General features: G+C 34.7%; 1 protein-coding gene and 1 pseudogene across 5 annotated transcripts; one reads left to right on the top strand and one right to left on the bottom strand.

Annotated features, from left to right (window-relative positions):
- The first annotated feature begins 1063 nt into the window (after window positions 1-1063).
- LOC115986061 (eukaryotic translation initiation factor 3 subunit J-like) lies at window positions 1064-8906 on the top strand. Of its 4 annotated transcripts, none has more exons than XM_031108926.1 (8): window positions 1064-1341; window positions 2118-2190; window positions 2654-2719; window positions 5875-5993; window positions 6796-6932; window positions 7916-8063; window positions 8153-8309; window positions 8517-8906. In XM_031108926.1, exons 3-8 carry the CDS (start codon window positions 2707-2709, stop codon window positions 8606-8608), a joined length of 666 nt encoding a protein of 221 aa, XP_030964786.1. In that variant the 5' UTR covers window positions 1064-1341; window positions 2118-2190; window positions 2654-2706; the 3' UTR covers window positions 8609-8906. The 4 variants fall into 4 exon arrangements, with proteins under 4 accessions (XP_030964786.1, XP_030964791.1, XP_030964801.1 ...); XM_031108931.1 differs by having other exon boundaries at window positions 2132-2190; window positions 8517-8803; XM_031108941.1 differs by lacking the exon at window positions 8153-8309.
- A 5326-nt stretch (window positions 8907-14232) lies between these two features.
- LOC115986034 lies at window positions 14233-16422 on the bottom strand (annotated as a pseudogene). Its single transcript, XR_004090603.1, has one exon. The product of XR_004090603.1 is annotated as an L-type lectin-domain containing receptor kinase I.8-like (transcript).
- Between the last annotated feature and the right edge of the window lie 5541 nt (window positions 16423-21963).

A 21963-nucleotide genomic window follows, 5' to 3' on the forward strand; every position in this document is an offset into this window, starting at 1 on the left:
CAATGTATGAAAAAACATTGATGAGAAAACTTTCAACAGCAGCTAAGGTTACATTTTTTGAAAATTCACTACCTGCTCCCAATCACATAATTTAATTAAGGGCTTTTATGCATTCTAAATTCACCCATATTATATTAAACATAATAACAATTAACAACCCATATATTTGAAAAGCCCCCAATAAGGTTTGCACTCATAAAAGGATGCAACAAGCTTTAAATAGTGTGAAAAATTGTTTCCAAAGTTAAAAATTAGGGGGGGGGGGGGGACGGGGGAGCTAATGGCATGTATCGAATGCATATTTTAGGGAGGTGAGTTTAATTTGTTTTTGCAAGTAATTTTTTTGGGGCTTCATTTGATACATCCACTCAAATACATGTTTTCAATTTTTAAACAATATTACACATATTATTACACGTATTTTTACACACTTTTTCACCCACACGTATTTTCATATATGTTTTCAAACACATGTTTTCAGTTTTTAAGTGCATATACCAAACATCCCCTAAAAGACTAAGAATGTGCATCAAAGCAACCAATCTGGCAAAATGGACCTAACCCGACATTGAAAAAAATAATTATATCTTTTAATAAATATTTGAAAAAAGATGCTTATTGTATTAATTAAATAAGTTGAGATGCAAAGCAATAAATATTTGAAATAAACAAAAGATGATATGAATAGTAGAAATTTTTTAATTAATTATTATTATTATTAAATTTTTTTTTATAACATTTTTAAGAATGAACAATAGTGTGTTTTAAAGGTGTATTCTATTTCATTAATCACTCTCAATTTATTTATTTTGGCTCTTATTGTATCTCAATGGCTTGAATACTTATAACAATTAACAAAAAAAATCTAGAGTTCAATTCCTACTTACACTAAAATATTAAAAATTAATTGATGTTTTGGTTTGTTAATAAAAAACTATCAACGAATACCATAAATTGGAACTCCGGAGAGAGAGTAAAAAAAAAAAAAAGAAAAAAAAGAAAGTACCAAAAGTCACTCTCATTTTATATATATATAAAAAAATAACCCAAGTAATCTTTGGGTGTTTTTATAACTCTCAACACACAAACTCACGCTCTCCGTCTCTCTCATCCCCCGCCCCTCCCCGCCACGGCGCTGCCGTCTCTCTCACTCTCAGTCACCACTCGTTTCGAATCTCTCCTCTCTTTGCCCCGCCGATTTGAAATATCTACTTTCTCTCTTCACTCGGTCTCTCTATATCTCTACTCTCTCTCTCTCTCTCTCTCTCCCTCTGCTCCTTTAGGGTTTGTACACTCCTTAATCCCCAAACCTAGGGGAAGAACTCTGAATTGTGAAGAGAGGTATGCTTCGATTCTTGAATATGCTTTTTATTTTTTATTGGAAGTATTAGTCTTTAGTATAAAAAACAAACGCAGGCAATTGTGGAAGCATTTTTCCAATCACAAAATTGCATCTTCAAATTTTTTTTTTTTGAAGTATTAGTCCTGTTTTGCTTCATGGGTATGCATTAATTTCTATTTTGATGCAGTGAGTGAGTTGTATTTTGTTCACTTTGCAATCAGAATATGTTGTTTGTGTGATTCTATGCCAGTATGCTCCATGTGTACTTGTTGATTTTTTCGAAAACAATTTATTGCTTGTATATAAGAAAAAGCAATTAGAATATGTTGATTCAGTATGATTAATTGTGGGTCTTCCATTGATGTATGTGATTGTTGCGCTCTTACGGTTTTTTAATTGGGTAGTAAAGTCCATGAAGTTGAATGGTTTTGATTGCATAGTACCATGTCCATACTGTGGAACACTTCATAGACATGTATGCAGCCTTGTCCATGTCTGACACAGACGCACAGGGCTTTTCCCGTGCTTCTTAGACATTAGCACATGTATATATATATATTAATATATAATTATGAATGTGAGTATAATTGTGTTAATGAGGGCTAGTTCGCGTTATGGATAAGTATGACAGTTGTATTTGTTTCCTTGGAAATTATGAAACTTTAGTATCCAATTATATCAAAGGAGTCAGTTACTTAATACAACATATCTAACATTCTTTTATCCTTTTTTTTTTTTTTTTTTTTTTTTTTTTTTGACTTTATATTAATTATAGTTGTGGGATTTTAGAGCTTACTGCGAACATAAAAGAAGTTGCGGAAGCAAAAGCCTAACACCACAACCACTAGGTACTCCTTTTTTTAATTAATGTTATTATATATATATAGAACTTGATGTCCTCATCAATGGGTTTATTTTTAAAGAGAATATCAGATTTTGCTTTTCCCAATATTGAATAGTAGTGCAATCAAATTTTAGTTCGTAAAAGTGTTTGATAGATTATATTGGTAATTTACACACTAGGAAGTACGAACACTTCATTTAGGGTGCTGTACTCATGTCTTATTGGCCATTTTATGTTATAATTTTTAAAAAATTTCTCATATCACCGTGTCTTACCCATACCTGTGTCTGTGTCTGTGTCCGTTGATGGTATTTAAATATGAGAGAGCTAGGGTGCTGAAAAAGTATTTAAGTCATTTCTGCCAAGTGGATGGTAGTTTATTATTCTAAACAGCTGACATATGTGGAGTTAATTTTTAATTATTTTATTTATATATTCATCTTATGTTTACATCTCTTTGTATGCAGAATCACTCTTTGCAAGATAGTTGCGATTTTTCTTCTGAAAAAGTGACAACAAGATGGAGGACTGGGGTAATTCTTTCTTCTCTGAATTCTAATTATTTCTGCCATTAATTTGGTGTGCTATTGTAAATCCTAGCTCTTGGGAGATTTTCAAAATCTTGAATTTGCAATGCTATGCTTCTATTCACTAAGATTGTGATATATTAGTGGTTCTTTTTTACTATTGATCTTAGATTCTTTTGGTTACTTGACTTGATGAAATTATATTATTATCATTTGTTGATCTATAGGTTAGTCAATTTCTTGGGTGCACTTCCCTTAGTATAGGTATATGCTCTGTTTGTTTTGATGGAAAACGTTTTGTGAAGATAGTTTTCTGTGTTTTTCATTGTTTGGTAGCATAAAAAAAAGGGGGGAATGTGCAGATTAGCATAGTAAGGGAGGACAAAATAGTAAGTTAATACACATTTGAAAGGTTTTAGGAAACTAGCATCTCGAGTTTTAGAAACTCGAGTTGTATATTAAACTCGAGTCTCAAAGACTCGCTTTATACTTGATGACTTGGATAGCAAAATGCCACATAGATCTTGAGTCTTAGAGACTCGAGTTCTACCAAATCAAAATCGAGTCTCTAAGACTCGATTTTCTTAGTGAAAAACATAGACAACAACAACGAAGAAGGAGATCCAGCAGAACAAAGATGAAGCCCAGTAGAAGAAGAATAGAACGGAGATGAAGAAGAACGAAATGCAGGAAGATGAAGATGAAACCCAAAACGAAGAACGATCTGATGATGGAGGAATGATCTGACGACAAAGAACAGAGGAAGAATAGAGGAAGAACACTGGGTCTGAATGGTGAAATGTTGGGTCTGAATGAAGAAGAACGTTGCGAGGAAGAAGAAGTAAAACTGGAGTTCCTTGGGTCTGAACGAAGAAGAACGCTGCGAGGAAGAAGAAGTAAAACTCGAGTCTTTAAAACTGTAGTCTTAAAAGTGAAACTCGAGTCTTAAAAACTCGAGTTCTACGTGGATTTTCTTCCACATCAGCTACCACTACTTACAAATCAAGACTTAAAAACTTGAGTGGAACTCGAGTTTTAGACACTCGAGATGCTAGTTTCCAACATTGTTTTTGAAACATGACAACTAACTAAATTTTTTGATATTTAAGGTTATTTGGAAAAGAAATTCAAAACAATGAGTCAAAGGAAAATTATCATCGGTCAACATAAAAAGTATAGCAGCTATAGCTTATATTTAGAGATTGTTTTATACTAAAATTTTTTGAAAAATAACTCTATCTCTCAGCAAACTAAATAAGAGAAGTTAGGAGATTTTTTTTCAACTCATTTAAGGTTGCTACCAAATGTAGGAAAATGAGATAGTTTTATGAAAAATACTTTTTGGAAAATGACTCATTTTTTTAGAAAAACATTATGACCGAAACAAACAAAGTGATAATTTGCTTGATTCTATAGCAACCGAGGCTTAAGAAAAGAAGTATAATTATGGTGGTCAATGTTCTCCTAGTGGGTCTCTTAATTCAGTCAGCTAAATATATACTTCCAATTTTTTTTGTACAATTCCAAAGTAGTATAATTATATACATACAAAAGGTATAGAGTAGTATGGATACTGTTGCTTTTATTAAGTTATTGTTTATTTTTGTGGTGTTTGTTTTCTATTCCTTATTTTCCTACTATTTTTATATTGAGCAAGAAAAGGCAAGATGCTTGATTCTAAACAAGTAAGGCAAGATTTGTATTTTGATAATTATTTGTTAATTTGGACTATTGCCTGTATAAATATGTGTTTTTCTTTTTTAATCTTATATAAGTAATGATATATTATTGAGACAGGATTACTTCATGAGTACATATTATAGACACAAAGTAGCATTAGAATTACAAAGTAAAAATTATGCAAAGAAGTATAGCAACTCTACAAAGTCTGCAATGGGTTGCTATTGGCAAAACCTAACCCACAAGACCAACCGACCAACGATCTGATGATTGATGATTTTAATTGGGTCATTGAATTCCTGCATCTTCAAAAGTGGTGATTTTGTTCCCTCCACAATTCCTCTAACCAAACAATAGATCAATTACTTTCTTTGGTAACCTCCATTGAATCCCAAAAGCTTTAAAATCAAAACTCTACATATCAAATGCAACATTGCAATGAATCAATAAATGGTCACCACTTCTCGTTGCATTGATGCATACAGCACCCCCAAGTAAGGTAAATCCTTTTTAGATGAGATTATCACAGATAAGATTAAGAATCTTCCCCCAAGTTGCTGTCCATACAAAGAAAGAAACCCTTTTGGAGCCTTTACACACCTACTACTCTTCCAAGAGAAATAGACTTCACTGGTACCTCATATGGCAGTGTGATATGAATGAATATCAAATTTGTGATTCCTGTTCAATCTACACCCCATTTTATCACAACCTTCTCTCCTAGAGATATTTGAATAAGGAAATTTTGGAATTTTTTATAATTAACTGAAGAAATTAATTGAAGAGAGAAAAATTTAGTGTTCCCCGTGTACACAGAAATTGTTTTGGGAAACTACAAAAATAATCTAAAGTTACATACATCTAGAAATACTTCCAAACTTGAAAAAGAGGGACCACTTGGCAGCTATAGTCTGCTACAAAAGTCTAGTGAATGTGACTTCCCAATGCGTTGTGCCGTCATTCTTTTGCATATAGTCTGCTACAAAGCTTCTTTATCTCAGGCTCAATCATTAAAATCTCTATGAATTTGAACATTCCAGCTGTGTGTATCCCCATCTATCTGACTAACCAAACTGAATACATTGCTGCACTAAGAAGCATGGACACAACACGGGACACAATACATGAGCAAATCTTAAAAATTTAGGACACGATACAGTGACATGGTAATCAAATAATTAGTAAACACATGTATTTAGGTATATTTAATATATTTTGATGCATACTTTAGGTTTGAAAAATAACAGTTTCCATCAAAATAATTAAAAAGGGATTTAAAGAATTTGCATGCGTTAACTGCAACAATAGTCAGTGTTGTTTCTAGTTTTTCCTTTATTAGTGAGGGCATAATATTAGTGAAGTTTGTTTCTAAATTTTTTTCCTTTATAATTTCTTTAGGTTTATTTTAAGCATTTATTTTTTTTATGTTAGAGTCTGCTATATAAATTTACAAAGGTGTATGCTACTTTCTTTTTTTTCAGAGGATGAGCAAATTCCACCAATCCCTACAAAGGAGCAGTCTAAAATAAATTGGGATGATGAAGATGTGGACAATGATGATGTGAAGGAATCATGGGAGGATGAAGATGAACATACAACGGTATGATTGATGATTTAACTAGGATCTCTTATTATTTTATTTTTTACCACACTTGTTGATTGGAAAAGAGGGCCGAGTATTGATTGATTGATTGATTAGTTAAATATTGAGGTGTTGTTGCATTTGTATTATTTGTTCTAAATTGAACAATTTACAGAACCACCAAGAACATTATTTATATTCAGATCCTGTTTATTTTTTTACCTTTCTATTCTGGGCTCTTGATTTATGCCACTCTAGTACACTTCTAGTGTACTTGGTTAGTTTTTTCTAATAAAATTTCTTACATTACTTATCAATTTTTTTTTTTTAACCTTTCTATTTGATCAGCTCAACTGAAATAAATACATAATTTCCTGAAAATTGTTTTGCTATTTTTGAGTTTGGTTTTTGGAGGTAGCACATGCCTCATATTCGGGTTGCCCATATCTGTGTTGTCTTCTGACAGCACCAGTGGTTTAGGGCAAACCAATAAGTCCAAGTAACATGGAACTTAACAAAAAGATGTCATTGTTTTCTTTCAGTAGTCCATTGTGGTGATTGCATAAATGTTCCCCTGCACATGTTGTTAATTGTTCATTTTGTATTAAAAGTTGTTTTAGTTTGGAAATTTTTTCAAAGGATTATTTATTTTACTGTCAAATTTTTGGATGCACATGTTTTATTGGAACATGGATTAGTGTTTGCTATTATGCAGTTGTGGTCTTAAGTTATATGGACTGACATGCCAGTACCTCATGTTTATGGTGTTCGCTTTGTTTATGTTAATGCAAAATCTATTGTGTCTATATGTGATTACCAGGCACCGGAAACTAAACCTCCAGTTGAAAGGGCTCCAAAGAAACCCGCAGTGGAAGCTGCTGAAAAGAAAGGAAAAACTGTTGAAGTAGTAAAAGAAGAGCCACTAGATCCTGTAGCTGAGAAACTGCGCCAACAAAGGTAAAAATTCAAATATTTATTACTGCTAATAATGGATTTATTTTCTTCTTTTGGGTAGTAAATCAATTGTAGGCATGTCTATTTCTTATCTGGTGATTGGTAAATGATTTCTAGATAACCCTTAAAATTATGGGGCAGCAATAAATATTACTTTTTACACTATCTGTCTTGAGCAGCATGATGTGTTAAAGTTGCATTTCTTTTTTGCATCTAATGCTAGACTCAGATTGTTGGTAACTGGTGATGCAAGTTGGTTTCTCTCATTACACTGCGTCCTGCAAGTCTTATGAACCAACAGTTTTAAGTTGGTTTCTCCTGTGCACAATAAAATTGATAATATCCAGAAAAAAATCCACTGAAACTGACCCTTTTTTGAGCTTTATTTTAAGTGTATCTAGGTAACTTTGTAGGGGGGCTTTTAGCGTGCCAGATTTGTTGTCTCATATCTGGGTTTTGTTTTTGTTTTTTTCCTTACTCTTTTTGCTTTTTATTTTTTATTTTATTTTTATTTTTTACTTTAAAAACCTCTAAGCAAATTGAGACCACTAAACTGGACAAAGAACAAAGTTGATATCCCAGATCCTAATCTCTTTTGTCAGTGTTTGGCATCCAGAAGTGTCCCCCAACAACCTTGCTTGTCTTTCTGATCATAGTGCACAGTTGATGGTTGATGTTGCCCATAGTTTTGAACAGTGTGCTTGATAAGTTTTTGCGTCATGCTATAGGATGCACATTGTTCTGTTTTAAATTATGGGCTTGCCTGCATTTGTTTTTCTATTTAAGTTTGTTTGGGATCAAAATCATTGAAAAACAAATGCAGATCATGATTTATTAGAACGGTTTGATCCCTGCTAATTTGGAACTTGTGTATTGATCTTAATAGACAATAGTGTGGAGGCTTGTAAAAACTTAATAATATGCATGTTTTATTTGTTTCTGGTATACTGAGAGGATGTTTACTGCAACTATATTGTCCATGACAGGCTGGTGGAAGAAGCAGATTATAAATCTACCAAAGAACTATTTGGTGAGAGAGGAGATGAGAAGACTCTTGATAATTTTATCCCCAAATCAGATACTGATTTCTTGGAATATGCAGAGCTCGTATCACAAAAGCTGCGTCCATTTGAGGTGTGTTAAATTGTCTTCCTCTGTTTTGACCAAAGGTGAAGTGAATATCTAACTTTGTTAATAAATGTACCTGTGCTTCTGTGATACAGAAAAGTTACCATTATATTGCTTTACTCAAGGATGTAATGAGACTGTCAATGACTACTTTGAAAGCAGCAGATGCAAAAGATGTTGCATCTTCTGTTACAGCAATTGCAAATGAAAAACTAAAAGCAGAGAAGGAAGCAAATGCTGGTAAAAAGAAAGGTATCTTTTTGTGTACTTTGACTTCCTGGATACTTCAAGAGGATCACATACGGAATTGGAAATCCGTTGTGATGGACAGACATTGACTTTTATGTATTTAATGGATTTATCTCTCCATTTTTTCAGTTGGTGCTCTCAGTTCTGTAATGAGGAATTTATCAATAACTTATCAATTTGTGTTTCTCAATTGTTTTTCCTTGCCTGCAGCCCCTAGGAAAAAGCCGTTCCTTGTTGACAAGCCAAACGATGAAATGGTTGTTACTTCCTATGATGCTCTTGATGACTATGATTTCATGTGAGTGTTTTGTTCCAGTCAGAAATTGGATTCTGCATTTAAGTCATTGAAGTAGGGATAAGATCCTCCGGCGTCCCCCTCCCCAGATAATCACGAGTGTTATTGCTGTATTTGTTCTATAAGAAACTGTCACATTGCCTTCTATATTTTATGGTCAATTTTGTTAGTTTTGAATACTAGATCTACATTTGTTTGCATATACTATATGTTGTGCTTTTGCCCAAGTCATTGAAAAACTTGTTACTGTCAAAAGTATAATTACTATTTATTGAGATTTTTTTATTCAAGTCCTTCAATAATTTTGCATTATCAAATATTTTAGGTTGGATAAATGTGATGCGTGTTGAATGGGTGCAAAAAATAATGAATGGAAAAATGAGAAAAATAAATATGCCAACAGGATCTTTATTGACATGCCTGGTAAATTGCCACTGGTTATACCTATGCAGACTATGATAAAGTTGCTTTATAATCAAGGATAGATGGTTAAGAAAAATGGATAAAAGTTGTCATTTTGTATTTGCTTATCGTATTCCTTTGTTCTCTTTTTTCCAAACCCACTTCTTGTGATGTGCCTTGGCACCCTATCGAGTTCAACAACTGAGAAATTAGCTATTGACCGGAAAAAAGAGAGAAAAAAACCTGAGAAATTAGCCAATGTAGCCATTTTTGTGAAATACTAGTTTTGAATCTTTTGATGAACGTGTAAGGCATGTAAAAATCACTATCATCAAATATTAGTAATAAACAACTTTGTGATTAATTCTATCATGGCTTTCTTTAATCAAAGGCTGATGGAAGATTACGAAGTTTTTTGAGCACAGGAAAATGACTCTTAGTACTCAGTAGTGGTGTCCTCTCAGGATTGAATAATAAGGCTTGAACGTAAGATAGATATGATCCAAGATCGGATGACATTTTATACATTTCAAGTGAATAGACTACAAATTCTCTCTTTTATGTAGAATTTTCATATTAATCTTCTTGTTCTCAATCCTTGGAACAGAGTATATAAACATTAAGGATACTAATACTACAAAATATTGACCAGTACTTGTAACTAAATATCACCCACCAAAAACTACCCAAAATGAAATTCAAAATCATAGATCAGAAAGATAAAGGTTTAAATATATGTTGTAAAATTTTTGTGTCGATAGCATTAAGTTTGATATAAAAATCGGAAAAAAGTAAAATACAAGGTAGCAATAATGACATAAAAGTAATTAAAATAGTGAAGCCGACAGCCCACCAAGTCACTTTTTTTTTTTTGAGAGAGAGAGAGCAAGTCACTTAGAGCACTAACATTTTTATTTTTTTTTATTTTTTTGGAGAAACCTTAGAGCACTAGCATTGGTTGTGCTAAAAAAAGCTTCTTTGACATACCAAAAAGTTACTTTATTTATTTTAATACATCACTTAATAATACATTCTACATCTCATCTGTTATACTTTTAACATTGTATTTATAATTTTTTTCTTTATTATTTGTTTCCAACGGTTATTTTTTAAAATAATTATGTTCTTACCGTCATATTTTTTAAAACCTAACTTTTCCTAACAATGATTAAAAATTAATAAATTATTCTAACAGTCATATATCTAGAAATCCTTTGTTTTTTTTTGGTGACAATCATATTTTTGGAATTTTTTTCCTTAACGATTATACAGGTTCTTTGAAGAGTATGATAGATGCAATGGAAACTACCAATGTAGTCCATAGAAAACTCACACGCACAACTCATATCAAATTACAATAAAAACTCATATCCATAATTCACACACTCAAAGTTCCTACAACTCGCCTTGTAATTGCCACCAATGTTCGACGAGGTCCAATTGGTGTTGAGAACGAACTTCTTGGTCTCTATTGCGTTTATAAAATTGAGCAAATTTCAAAAACTTGCGGGTGTGACACGTGTGTTAAAAATCAAGCACCGCCTCTCTTATTCTCTAGAAAATTCTCTTGCATTCCGGATTTTTCTATGAGATGTCTCTCTTTAATTCTCTAGAGACTTCTATGTAGAAGTAAAACTCAGCCATAAATTTTTTTGTAATAGTCTAGAAGGGGCTAGAAATTAAAATAAAAATAATTTAGTTTGTTTGGATACCGCTTATTGCTGAAAACTGAAAACACTATAGCAAAATAATTTTTAAATGTGTGAATAGTGCCGTGGGACCAATTTTTAATGAAAATTTTGCTGAAAAAAGAGGTTTGTGAGTCTTGTGAACAGTGCATGGGACCCATTGACAGACGCAAATATGCAACGCAAGCGTTAAAAACAATATCCAAACTCCAAGACCTAGATGTGTGAAGTGAGGGGAAGTACGACCAAGACTAGTGTGAAGTGAAAAAAAGAAAGTCAAGAGTGGTTGTGTCATAGGGTTGGTATTTAGGTGTCTAGGAGTAAGGTGTCAAGTGTGTGCAATTGTATTGTTCACGGGACCCACTAACAGATGCAAACGCGCAACGCAAGCATTGAAAATGCTATCCAAACTCCAAGACCTAGATGTGTGAAGTGAGGTGAAGTACGAGTAAGCACCAAGACTAGTGTGAAGTGAAAAAAAGAAAGTCAAGAGCGGTTGTGTCATAGAGTTAGTAGCCAGGTGTCTAGGAGTAAGGTGTCAAGTGTGTGCAATTGTATTGTTCATGGGATGCATTGACATACGCAAACGCGCAACGCAAACGTTGAAAACGCTATCCAAACTCCAAGACCTAGATGTGTGAAGTGAGGTCAAGTATGGGTAAGCACCAAGACTAGTGTAAAGTGAAAAAAAGAAAGTCAAGAGTGGTTGTGTCATAGGGTTAGTAGCTAGGTGTCTAGGAGTAAGGTGTTAAGTGTGTGCAATTGTATTTTGTGAGTAAGTGTCGTGTGCAGTGAAAGAAAGGTGCTATGCGTGCGCTAGTGCTAGTGAGTCAAAACATCAGTGCTTGTAAAGTGTTGTAATTTAAAGAGTCCAGTTTTTAAGAAAAGGTCTTTGCTTAGTGTTTTGTTCAACATTGTGTATGAGGATTTCATCAACTTGTTCATAATTGAAATTTATAGCTTTATTTTCATCTTGCTCATCTTCAATAATCATGTTATGGAGAATATTGGACGCTTTCATGATGTTTTAGAGCATTTCAAGATTGAAAAAAATCATCTAGGTCCACATACAAATGCAAATTGTGCTTGAAGCACTCCAATTACATTACATGCTTTACATCCTTCCTATTTGCCTCATGAGATTTTGCAAATAATTTTCTTTTTTGTCCAAGTGGAGGCAAGATTGTTTTTACAGATGTTGACCACTTTGGATATATGCCATTGGCAAGGTAGTATCTCATTGTATAATCATTATCATTGATTAAGTAATTAACTGAAAGAGCATGTCCTTGTGCGAGCTTGGAAAATATATGAAACTGCTCTAACATGTTAATGTCATTATTTGACTTAGATAATTCAAAGAAATGCATGTTATATCCAAAAATCATATGATGCCATTGCTTTCAAAATAATAATTGGCTCACATCTTTCCATGCAGCTGGACAATTTTTCATTTCTAATGCATCCAATCAATGTTCCCAAACATCCACAGAAATCCATGGCTTTGGACATGGGCTAACAATCTAGCAATTTCTTCATTGTTTGGCAACCTCAAGTATTTCCTTGAAAATTTCAACCATCACTACAACAATGCTAGTGCCATCGCTCTTACTAATTGATTTGAATACAACAATTCTTCTTTTTTATTTAATTTAATTAATTAATTTATTTTTGAGAAAAGAATACAATAGTGACAACTGAGAACCATGATTTGAAGTGAATTAGAATTTAATTAGGGATGAAACCTCATCACCATAATAATTGTGAATCTCAAGGTAGAGATTCAACTATTGATTATTATTTACCTAAATTGAGGGATTTACAATTATAATGAAGTCGTTACTTATTTTAATTTATAAACAAAAAAAAAAAATCAGATAAAAATTTTATTTTTATTAATAAGTAATAAAATACATAACTTTGGTCCTCGTTATAATATAAAAAAAAATGAAGATTACAATAATTAAATTGCTAGTTACAATCTAAAAAAAGGTAAAAATATACTCACTAAATCACAAATTGCATCATCTAATTTTGTCCAAAATTCAATTCAGTCTTGTAACTTTCAGTTTGGTCATTTTAGTCTGCCCAACTTTAATTCGTGTTCAATGTAGTCCTTCTGTACACTCCATTAGGTAGGTTGCCTTTAAGTTCCCCAAAATGACTACGTGTTGTTAGTTTTGAAATTCTGAAATTAAAAAAATAAAAATAAAAATCTAGAAAATTTATAAAAAATAGATTTTTTTTTTTCTTTTCCAATTAAAAGGATATGTCTTGCAAGTCTCTTGGATGCTTGAAAATTTAAGAACCTTGATCTCAAGGTGTGCCATGGTAATTAATAAGTTCAAAGGGTTGAAATATGCCGGTATACAGATTTGATTCCAATTTAGTACAATTTTTTTTCTTCAGAAAAAAGAAAAAGAAATAAACCTTTTCAGTACAACTCACTCAACTCCTTTCCATGCCCTTACACCACTGCAATTCATTATAAACCATTCAAGCAACTATATTGCGAAAGCAAACTTTATTTGTGTAGTTTATTGATTTCAAAAGTGGGTTGAGTTCGGCTTAGAATTTGCTCAAAGACAAAAAAAGTTTCGATATGCTCAAGATAAGGTGTTTATGATCTTTTACCCATCTCTTTTGCACCAAATTGAATTTTTGAGTGAAACTAGTTTCATTGGAAAGTAGACATTCAGGGTTTCAAAATAGACACATTTGAAATTTGATCTAATTTGGAATCTAATTTGGATTTGAATCAAGTGAGATATTAAGATTTAAAGTTGACACATGAATGTTAAATTTGAGAAGTACTAGAAAGAAAAATTGCACGATTTTGAGTCCAAATTTTGATAGGAGAAAATTTCCTGCTAGGTTTTAACTCTACTTTATGCATTTATATAAATCACTAATTGCACAACTTTTAAAGGCAAGGAGGCTATACTAGAGCAAAATAGTGCCATTCAAAGAGAAAAAAATATGGCCTCATGGATTGACAAACACAGTTCGTGGAAAGTATTCATAATAGAAGAGTTTAAGCGATTTGGAGCTGATTGTAGGGCCACAAGAGTAAGTTACCTATTGGGTGTAGAATCTTGAGTCATGGGTATATCTCAAATTATAAAGCTTCGATTCTATTAGTTAATTACTTCTTGGGGCTGGGGTTAAGCCCCCATATTGGTATCTTTGAATGCCTTCATAAGTTTTCCACTTCGTCAACAATGGACTGTGTTAGAACACCTTGATTATAATTGTTGACTTGTTTACGGTGGTAATTAACAATTAACCGGAAATCAATCTGCATTTGTACTGTTAATTTTCAAAGTTGATTAGTTCCCCATAAAATCGACCAAGGGGTCTAAATTACACCTTTCACAAACAATCATTTTCACACATAATGATTACTAGCTGTGGGATTTCACTTTTTAGTAATCTGAAACTTGATCAACCACGAGATCTGTTTTTTTTTTTTTTTTTTTTTTTGCAATACACTACATAAATATTGATCTATAAAGCTTGCAACAGTTGAGTTAATCTTGTTGAGTTGTAGTACTACATAGAGCTTAAGTAGACTACTACCTAATATCAGTTTATTTAGTAAGTGAAAGAAATTGCATACCTCCCATCTCTAGCTCTGTGTGCCACTGAATGTTTTGGTACTAAGCAAAGATGCATGATCTATTCTGCCCATAGCATGTTGTACATCTAATTCAACGACCACTTCTGAGGATTGAATCAGTGCTAAACATGGAAGGAGCAGAACCCATGCTAGATGAAGGAAATAGCGATAAACCATATGCTTCACTATTTGTAGATGTACCAAAACAAGCATCGTCATGTGGCAACTCCGGCAGATCAGCATCACCATCTAAAAACTGCATCACTTGCCTCTTGCTAGGCCTAGCTGCGGGCATTGACTGTGAGCAAAACAGGCCTAGTTTCAAAACCAATTCCATTTCTTCTTTTACATAACTACCTTCCAATCTAGGGTCACTAGCATCCAGGATGGCTCCTTTTCTCCAGCATTGAAGGACATAATCAACCAAAATCATCTCTGCAGGCAGACATTGTATCTCTATTGGCCTTCTTCCACAAGCCACTTCAAGCATGAAAGCCCCAAAAGCAAACACATCAGTGCAAGTGGTTGCCCTTCCTGTTCTAGTAAGCTCAGGAGCCAAATAACCCACAGTTCCAGCCACATTAGTGGTTTGGGGATTGGCACCATGGTCGCATAATCTGGCAAGGCCAAAATCTCCTAGCCTTCCATTTAATTCGGCATCTAATAGAACATTGCTTGCTTTTACATCTCTATGTAGAGCAACTTGTTCCCACTCTTCATGGAGGTAGAGAAGGCCAGATGCTACTCCTTTGAGGATTTGAAATCGTTGAAGCCAGTTAAGATTTGGTTTTTCATTGCCATAAAAGAACTTGTCAAGGCTTCCATTGGGCATATAATCATAGACCAAGAGGAGTTCACCCTTTCGCCTGCAATATCCTAGGAGCTGCACCAAGTTCCTGTGCCTCAGCCTACCCATGCTAATGATCTCAGCCACAAATTCCTTCATCCCTTGTTTGGAATCGTGGGAGACTTTCTTGACTGCAATCTGTATATTGGAAGAACGAAGTGTTCCTTTATAAACCTTTCCAAATCCCCCTTCTCCAAGAAGCTCTTTGTTTGAGAAACCTTTGGTTGCTTTGTAGAGATTCTTGTAGATGAACCTGTGAGGACCATACTCGTTTTCCCAATCTTCTAGCATTTCTGCATATTTCTTCCTCCTCAAAATGAAAATAGCTCCAGTAACCAATATCAGTACAATCACTACTACTATGATTAAAATCATGATAATTTGTCCCCGTTTATCTTTACTTTTCCTCTGTTGGGGAGGTTGAGGAAGCTTCGAAACATCAAGGCTTTGTGCTTCTCCACTTTTATTAAAGCTCCATCCAAGAATGTAGTGGTCACTTGTAACTGTACCAGTGGCTGCAGAGAAACCAACAAACATAGATTCCAAGAGAATTTGAGACATATTGATGTGTGTTGACAAGAGAGGCCGATTTGGTTTTGGGATGCTGGTCGGGGCTAGTGTTACCTTCAGTAGTTTTTCCGTTTCATTGTAGTCTATCCAAAGATGCATTGGGTTGCCACTTACTAGCTCCAAGCTTATATTCTTTCTTTCTTGATCAGAAAAGTACGTTGCAGTAGCTGATTCAATTGATTTCATGCTGTTCACATCGATTCCCACATGGTTGTTGTCTATATCTTGAAATTCTTGACTCTCTTTAGTATCAAGCTCAATGGCTAATAAGTGGTTTGTTGAGAGGTCATTCTTTGAGGCATTCAAGAGTCCTAGAGAATTGCTTGCTATAACATTGGTGAATTTCCACGAGGGGCTGATGGTGAAGGCAATTCCATGGCCAGCTTTGGATGGTGTTTTAGGAACTATTGCAAATACAAAGTTTGTGGAAAATGAAAGAGACTGAGTTAAACCCGAAGAAGTGTTGAATTTTAGAGGAAGTCGGTAGAAAGCATAACCACGTTGTCTTTCTGAATTGTTGGTGAGTTGCAATAGACCATTGGGGTGGATTTGAGCGGTTCCATCTAGATGCAAATTTGCTTGATGGAAGCCATTGTAGATGAACTGGTCATTTTGAGCAAGCATAATGGAATCTTATGGATGAAGTAGAGAGTAACCAGAAAAGGAAGTGATGTAAGCCCAGTCGCCATTGAAAAAACTGGGAAAAATGTACATTCCTATAAACATAGGCTCTGTTTGAAATGTCAAAGTCAAACGCCTAGAAAATGGTGGTTTTCCTTCTATGTCCCCTAAAATTTCATGTCAAAATTATTGTATTGTGAGAACAAGGTCCAAGTCCAACATTTTAGCCCAAAGAAAAAGAAAAAGAAAAAGAAAAAGAAAAGGTACAAATCTATAACTCATAAATAAAGTAGATTTCCTCTAGAATTCTAATCCCCTAGGGTGCTAGAACTCATAACTCATAAATAAAGTAGATTTCCAATTGCTAATTAAATAAATCACTTCGAATTTATAGATAAATTAATAATAAAATGATTAGATGAAGAATTTGGATTGTAATCAAATTAAAAATTTTATCAACTTAGAAATGATAGGAGAAGAAGATAAGAAAAAAAAATATTATATATATTTTAAAATCTAAAAAAAATTTCTGTAATTTAGTGAAGTTACTTGGCCTACCGTGATTTTTAAGCCCAACTTTTATTTTATACTAGCATTATGCTCGTGTGATGCACGGCTTAATCAAAATTCATATGTAAATAGTTTTTTTATTATTAATTTACTTAAAATTAAATAATAGAATAGATAATGTAGGGTCACGATTTGGAGCGTAAGCCCAAGAGGTATGGGGTCTTGGTCCAAAGAGCCCAGAAACAATGAATTTGTAGAGAGTGGGCGGTAGAACTAGGTCTTAACGAGTTGGACAACGGTTAGTATTGGGCTATACAATGATTGAACACAAGTAAAACACGTTAACGTCCATAGATCTCCAGTCCGAGGAGGTTAGATGAATATATATGAATCACTGTTTGAATATTATGGCCGTTTATACTGCTATAGTATTCTCTCTTCTTTTTTCTGCCTCTCCTTCTTCATGGGGACTCTCCATCTTATATAGTCTTCTTGAACCATTGTGGTCCTACACTTGTCGATCATCTGGAACCTAACTTGAGTGTTTGTCCTATCGGACACCCCCTTTTAGCCCTTTGTGAGTTGTGGTGGCCAAGACAGTACTGTTCACAGGTCCTCTTCACATTAATGTGGCTAGAAAAGTAGCTGCAATGCATTTAATGCAGTAGCAGCAGCCTCTCCTTGGATATTTTGCGTTTCCTTCTTCCCTGCGGGTTTGTGGGGCACGTCCCTATTGCTAATGCCTATTGGAGGGGTCCTTCTGCTTGTTAGAGTGCATGTTTGAGCTATATTCACCACATCCGAGGAGGCATTCCTCCTCGGACCGTCCTCCAAATACCCTTTGTCTACAAGAGCTAAGTTGGAAATCCCTTTAGCAACCATTTCCTCTCCTCGAACTTTGCTAATCGTCCCGGGTGGGGCCCAAGGCCCATTATATGATTTGGGATCTTTGCCCCTACAGATAATAAAAATAAATAAATATTTTACTTTTATGTTATAGTATAATAATTTCATATTGTGTGAAACTAAGGTATTATAAAATGCATATATATATATATATATATATAAGTAATAATAAATCAAGTTAGATAATATGTTACATCTTCCCAATTTTCGGAAGACTTATAGAAAAATTGACTTGTTCTATATATGAGACACCATCGTTAATTAGCACGGCAACTAGAACTACGTGGTCCATTGCACTTCTTCATGCTTAATGTGAAAAAGATATCCAAGTATAAAATAGGCGAAAACACCATTTTGGTCCTTCAAATTTGTGGTCACAGTCAATTTGGTCACTACATTTTGATAACAATCAATTTAGTCCATGTTATTTTCAACTTACACTCAATTTGGTCTCTACCATTAAATCACTAACAGAAAGCACACATGTGGCTAACAGTATGCATTGTTGGCATGCCTAATGTTGCTGTGTCTAAATTTAAGTGTCCACGTCAGCGCTAAAGATAACAAAAAAAAAAAAAAAAGACACATCAACATTAAAAAAATAAAAATCAAATTAAACAAAAATTAATTATGAATAAGGTGAACCACTAGACCAAAAATTAAAATAATAAATCCATAAAAAAATACAAAATTTTTGGAATCCATTGCTTTGTAGCACAAGAATTTTATTTTATTTTATTTTTGTGTCGATAGTACAAGAGTTCTGGTCATATTGTATTGTCTTTTATTTGGGTTAAGTTTTGTATGATTGGAAGATGACTGCTTTTGCCAGCATCCTTCATCCTTTTTTTTAATTGGTCTTTTTTTTTTTTTCCTGTTAAGGTTATAGGAAAATCTCTTGTATACTCCGTGTACTTGAGGTTTTTGCTCATTTTCAATCAAATTTTTGTTTACCTATTCAAGGAATAATATAAAATGATATAAAAAGACATTTTCACAGTCAAGCTCTTTCAAAGTTACATTACTTCAATGACTGTTGCTACTGTCTTAGGACACACACACACAAAGGAGCCGTTCCCTACTAAGGATCAAGGGCAAATATTGTAATGAACACAGCAGCTCTATCTTTGTGTCTTATATATGTGTTTTTTACATTTAAATTTTGATCTGAGCGGTTGGTGTTGAGGGCCATTTGTAGAGGCCCAGGCAGACAGAAAAGCCCAATAATGAGGGCTACAAAGAATTGACAAAATAGATAGCAAAAAAACCCATTAGGCCCAAACGGTAGGAATAATGGATCACAGGCCCAACAAATAAATAAATGGGTCTTGAAGAGGCAAGCGGGCTCAAAGAAGCCAGGAAAGAAAGAAATAGCATCCCATGAGCAGTGTATGAGGTAGAAAAGTGAGAAAGGGCCACCGCAGACCCAAGGTAATGCAAACTAAGAGAGTAAGGGGTTTATGGCAGGCCCATGAACCCCAAAGATAAGAATAAGGTTATTGGGCCGGGGAAGCCCAATGAAGTTAGTAAAAAACCCATGGGAGTGTGGAATTAGCAAACGTGCCGAGGAAGCCCAAAAAAAGCAAACGGGCCGAGGAAGCCCAAAGAAAGCAATCGGGCGTGGATGCCCAAAGGAAAGCCCAAAGGGACATAGGAGCCCATGAGTAAAAGAAAAACAGTGCCTATGACAGGCCACTGAGAAAAGGGATAAACGGTTGGCCAAAAAAGAGGTACAGCAGGATTAAGTTATTACGGCAGGAATAACAGTTCAACGTTGCAGGAAATAAAGAAAATCAAGAATGGGCCAAAGAAATGTAAGGCCCATCATCATACAAAGCCTAACTCCTGAATGGAGCGGGAAACCAAAGAAAAGCCCACGTGAAAGGTCAGAAAACACAGACGGAGAGTCTCCAGATCACGGCAGACGCATGAGCAGCAGGCAGACTCTTGGACATATCTGAAAGGAAAGCACGCGCAAGGCCCAGGCACCACCAGCCTGTACCTAGCCAATATAGGACGTGGTGGGGCCATGGGCCAGAGGTAAGAGGTAAAGGGGGTATGGTTTGGTGGTGGGGAGAGGGGAAAAGATCTATTTTGCGGCTCCTGCCCAAGCCCTTTTGGGAGGTACGTCCTGCTGGGATGGCAGACCACCCAAAAGAGGCAAGTTTGAGGGGAAACCGTTGGGTGCATGCCTTGAGAGTAGAGAGAGAAAGCATTTATACCGTGGCAAGAGAGAAGTGTTACCGTAGACTGGAGAACGAAACAAACTTGCCTCTATCTGGCAAGGGTGAATGTCGCACAGACTTGGTGGCCGGCAAGTATGCCCAGACCAGACAGAGGCGGTTAAGGGGCAAAATGGTAAAAGATTGGTCACGGTAGGCACTATAAAAGGGCCCTTGCCGTGCTCTGAAAAGAGGATCGAAAAACAGAGCATTTTTACGTTGTAGAAAGAAAAACAGAGTAAAAAGAAGAGAAAAAAAGATAAGAAAGAAAACAGAGAAGAAAAGAGAGAAAATTAAGGAAGAAGGAGAGATAATACAGTGGGCATGCACCGGTAGATCGGTTTCCTTCTCTCTCCCTTCAAATCTTGCTCTCTTCCAAAATGTAAACACGGACTCATTTTTTGGGTAATAACCATTCAGGTCCGACTCCCTCAAAGCCATTAATCCCCACGGCAGGATCTTTTTCCTGGGGGATTATTTGCATTGAGAAGAGGCGTTCTCCCCTCTTTGGTTTTGTTTCAGCAGACTAGACTTAAAACTTGATTTATGCCCATTCTGGATTAGTTTATGTTATTTTATTTCTCCTTTACTTTTCTCTGTGCAATGACATTATCATAATTGTAATCGTGCTTTATAAGAAGGGATTACATAGCCATTTATTTAAATAGTCAAATACTCTGTTTTTTGGTTATTATTATTATATCTGCCTACCGTAACTCGTCTGCAACAGTGCTACTTGTCGTAAGTTTACTCCTGGCAGATAAGGCATAAGTTTATGCACAAACCGGTCCAAGTTGAGTTACAATTGGACCGGCCCCAACTCCCTTACTCAGAAACATTCGGGCCCATCACCGCAGGAGGTAGCCCAGCCCAATACACCATACAAAAAAAAAAAAGGCCCTTACAATTGGCAAGAACTATGAGCTGTATGTGAAAGCAATTAATGATGATGACTCGGAGAAAATGGGCAAATGCCCCTTTCAAAAAAAAAAAATCTAGCATTTTGCCCCATTTCCCAAACTAATTAGGGAAATGCCCCTCTTTTGAAACTTGATTTTCTCAAAATCGAGTTATAAAAAAAAAAAAAATTCTGGAGCCCTATAGTGGCGTTTTAAGGAGCCTATAATGACGTTTTAAGGACCTATAGTGGCGTTTTGTAATCCGATCTCCATGAAGTCGAGTTACATGCAATTTTTTTCTTTTTTTTTACCTATAACTCGACTTCATGGAAATCGGATTACAAAACGTCACTATAGGTCCTTAAAAACGTTATTATAGGGCTTAACTCGATTTTGAGAAAATCGAGTTTCAAAAGAGGAGTATTTCCCTAATTAATTTGGGAAAGAGGGCAAAATGCTGGATTTTTTTTTGCAAGGGGCAAAAGCCAATTTTTTCCCTCAAAAAAAGAAAAAAAAAAAAGAAAAAGAAAAAAAAGAAAGTAGAAAGATGAAGGGGATCCAAATTGTGCAAAAGTAATAATTGTATCTGGTGACATTGCTATAAATATTTGTGGAGCCTAGTAGGGTGTTTTTCTGATTTTATGTAATTTCTTTCGCTTCATATAGTCTTTGTTTACCTTAGGACGTTTGTTGTCATTGTATATATTGGTTTGCAATATGCACGTAAATGCAGTATTGCTCATTAAATAAGGGCAGAAATATTTTAAATTTATGCATCAATTTTTCCTTATAATTAATTTTAATCATTTTGATTCCTTGAAATTAAATTTGTTGGAGTGGGGTGACTGACAAGGATATGGACTAGACCTTTTGATGACTGAAATTTTAAATTTTCTTCTGTGCCTTGTTTTACCTGAATGAAGAGATTCAGGTTGTAAAAAACTGGGCATTTCCGTTTCGTTCATGTTGTTAATTGTTACCAATCAATTGAAACTCCAAGATGTATTCGACCTTTCTCTGTCTGATAATGTTGTATATATAATTATAACTGGTGCAAGTTGGTCCAACTTATAAGACT

This window comes from Quercus lobata, chromosome 1, assembly GCF_001633185.2.
Source record: "Quercus lobata isolate SW786 chromosome 1, ValleyOak3.0 Primary Assembly, whole genome shotgun sequence".
In the NCBI taxonomy this organism is placed as follows: Eukaryota; Viridiplantae; Streptophyta; class Magnoliopsida; order Fagales; family Fagaceae; genus Quercus; species Quercus lobata.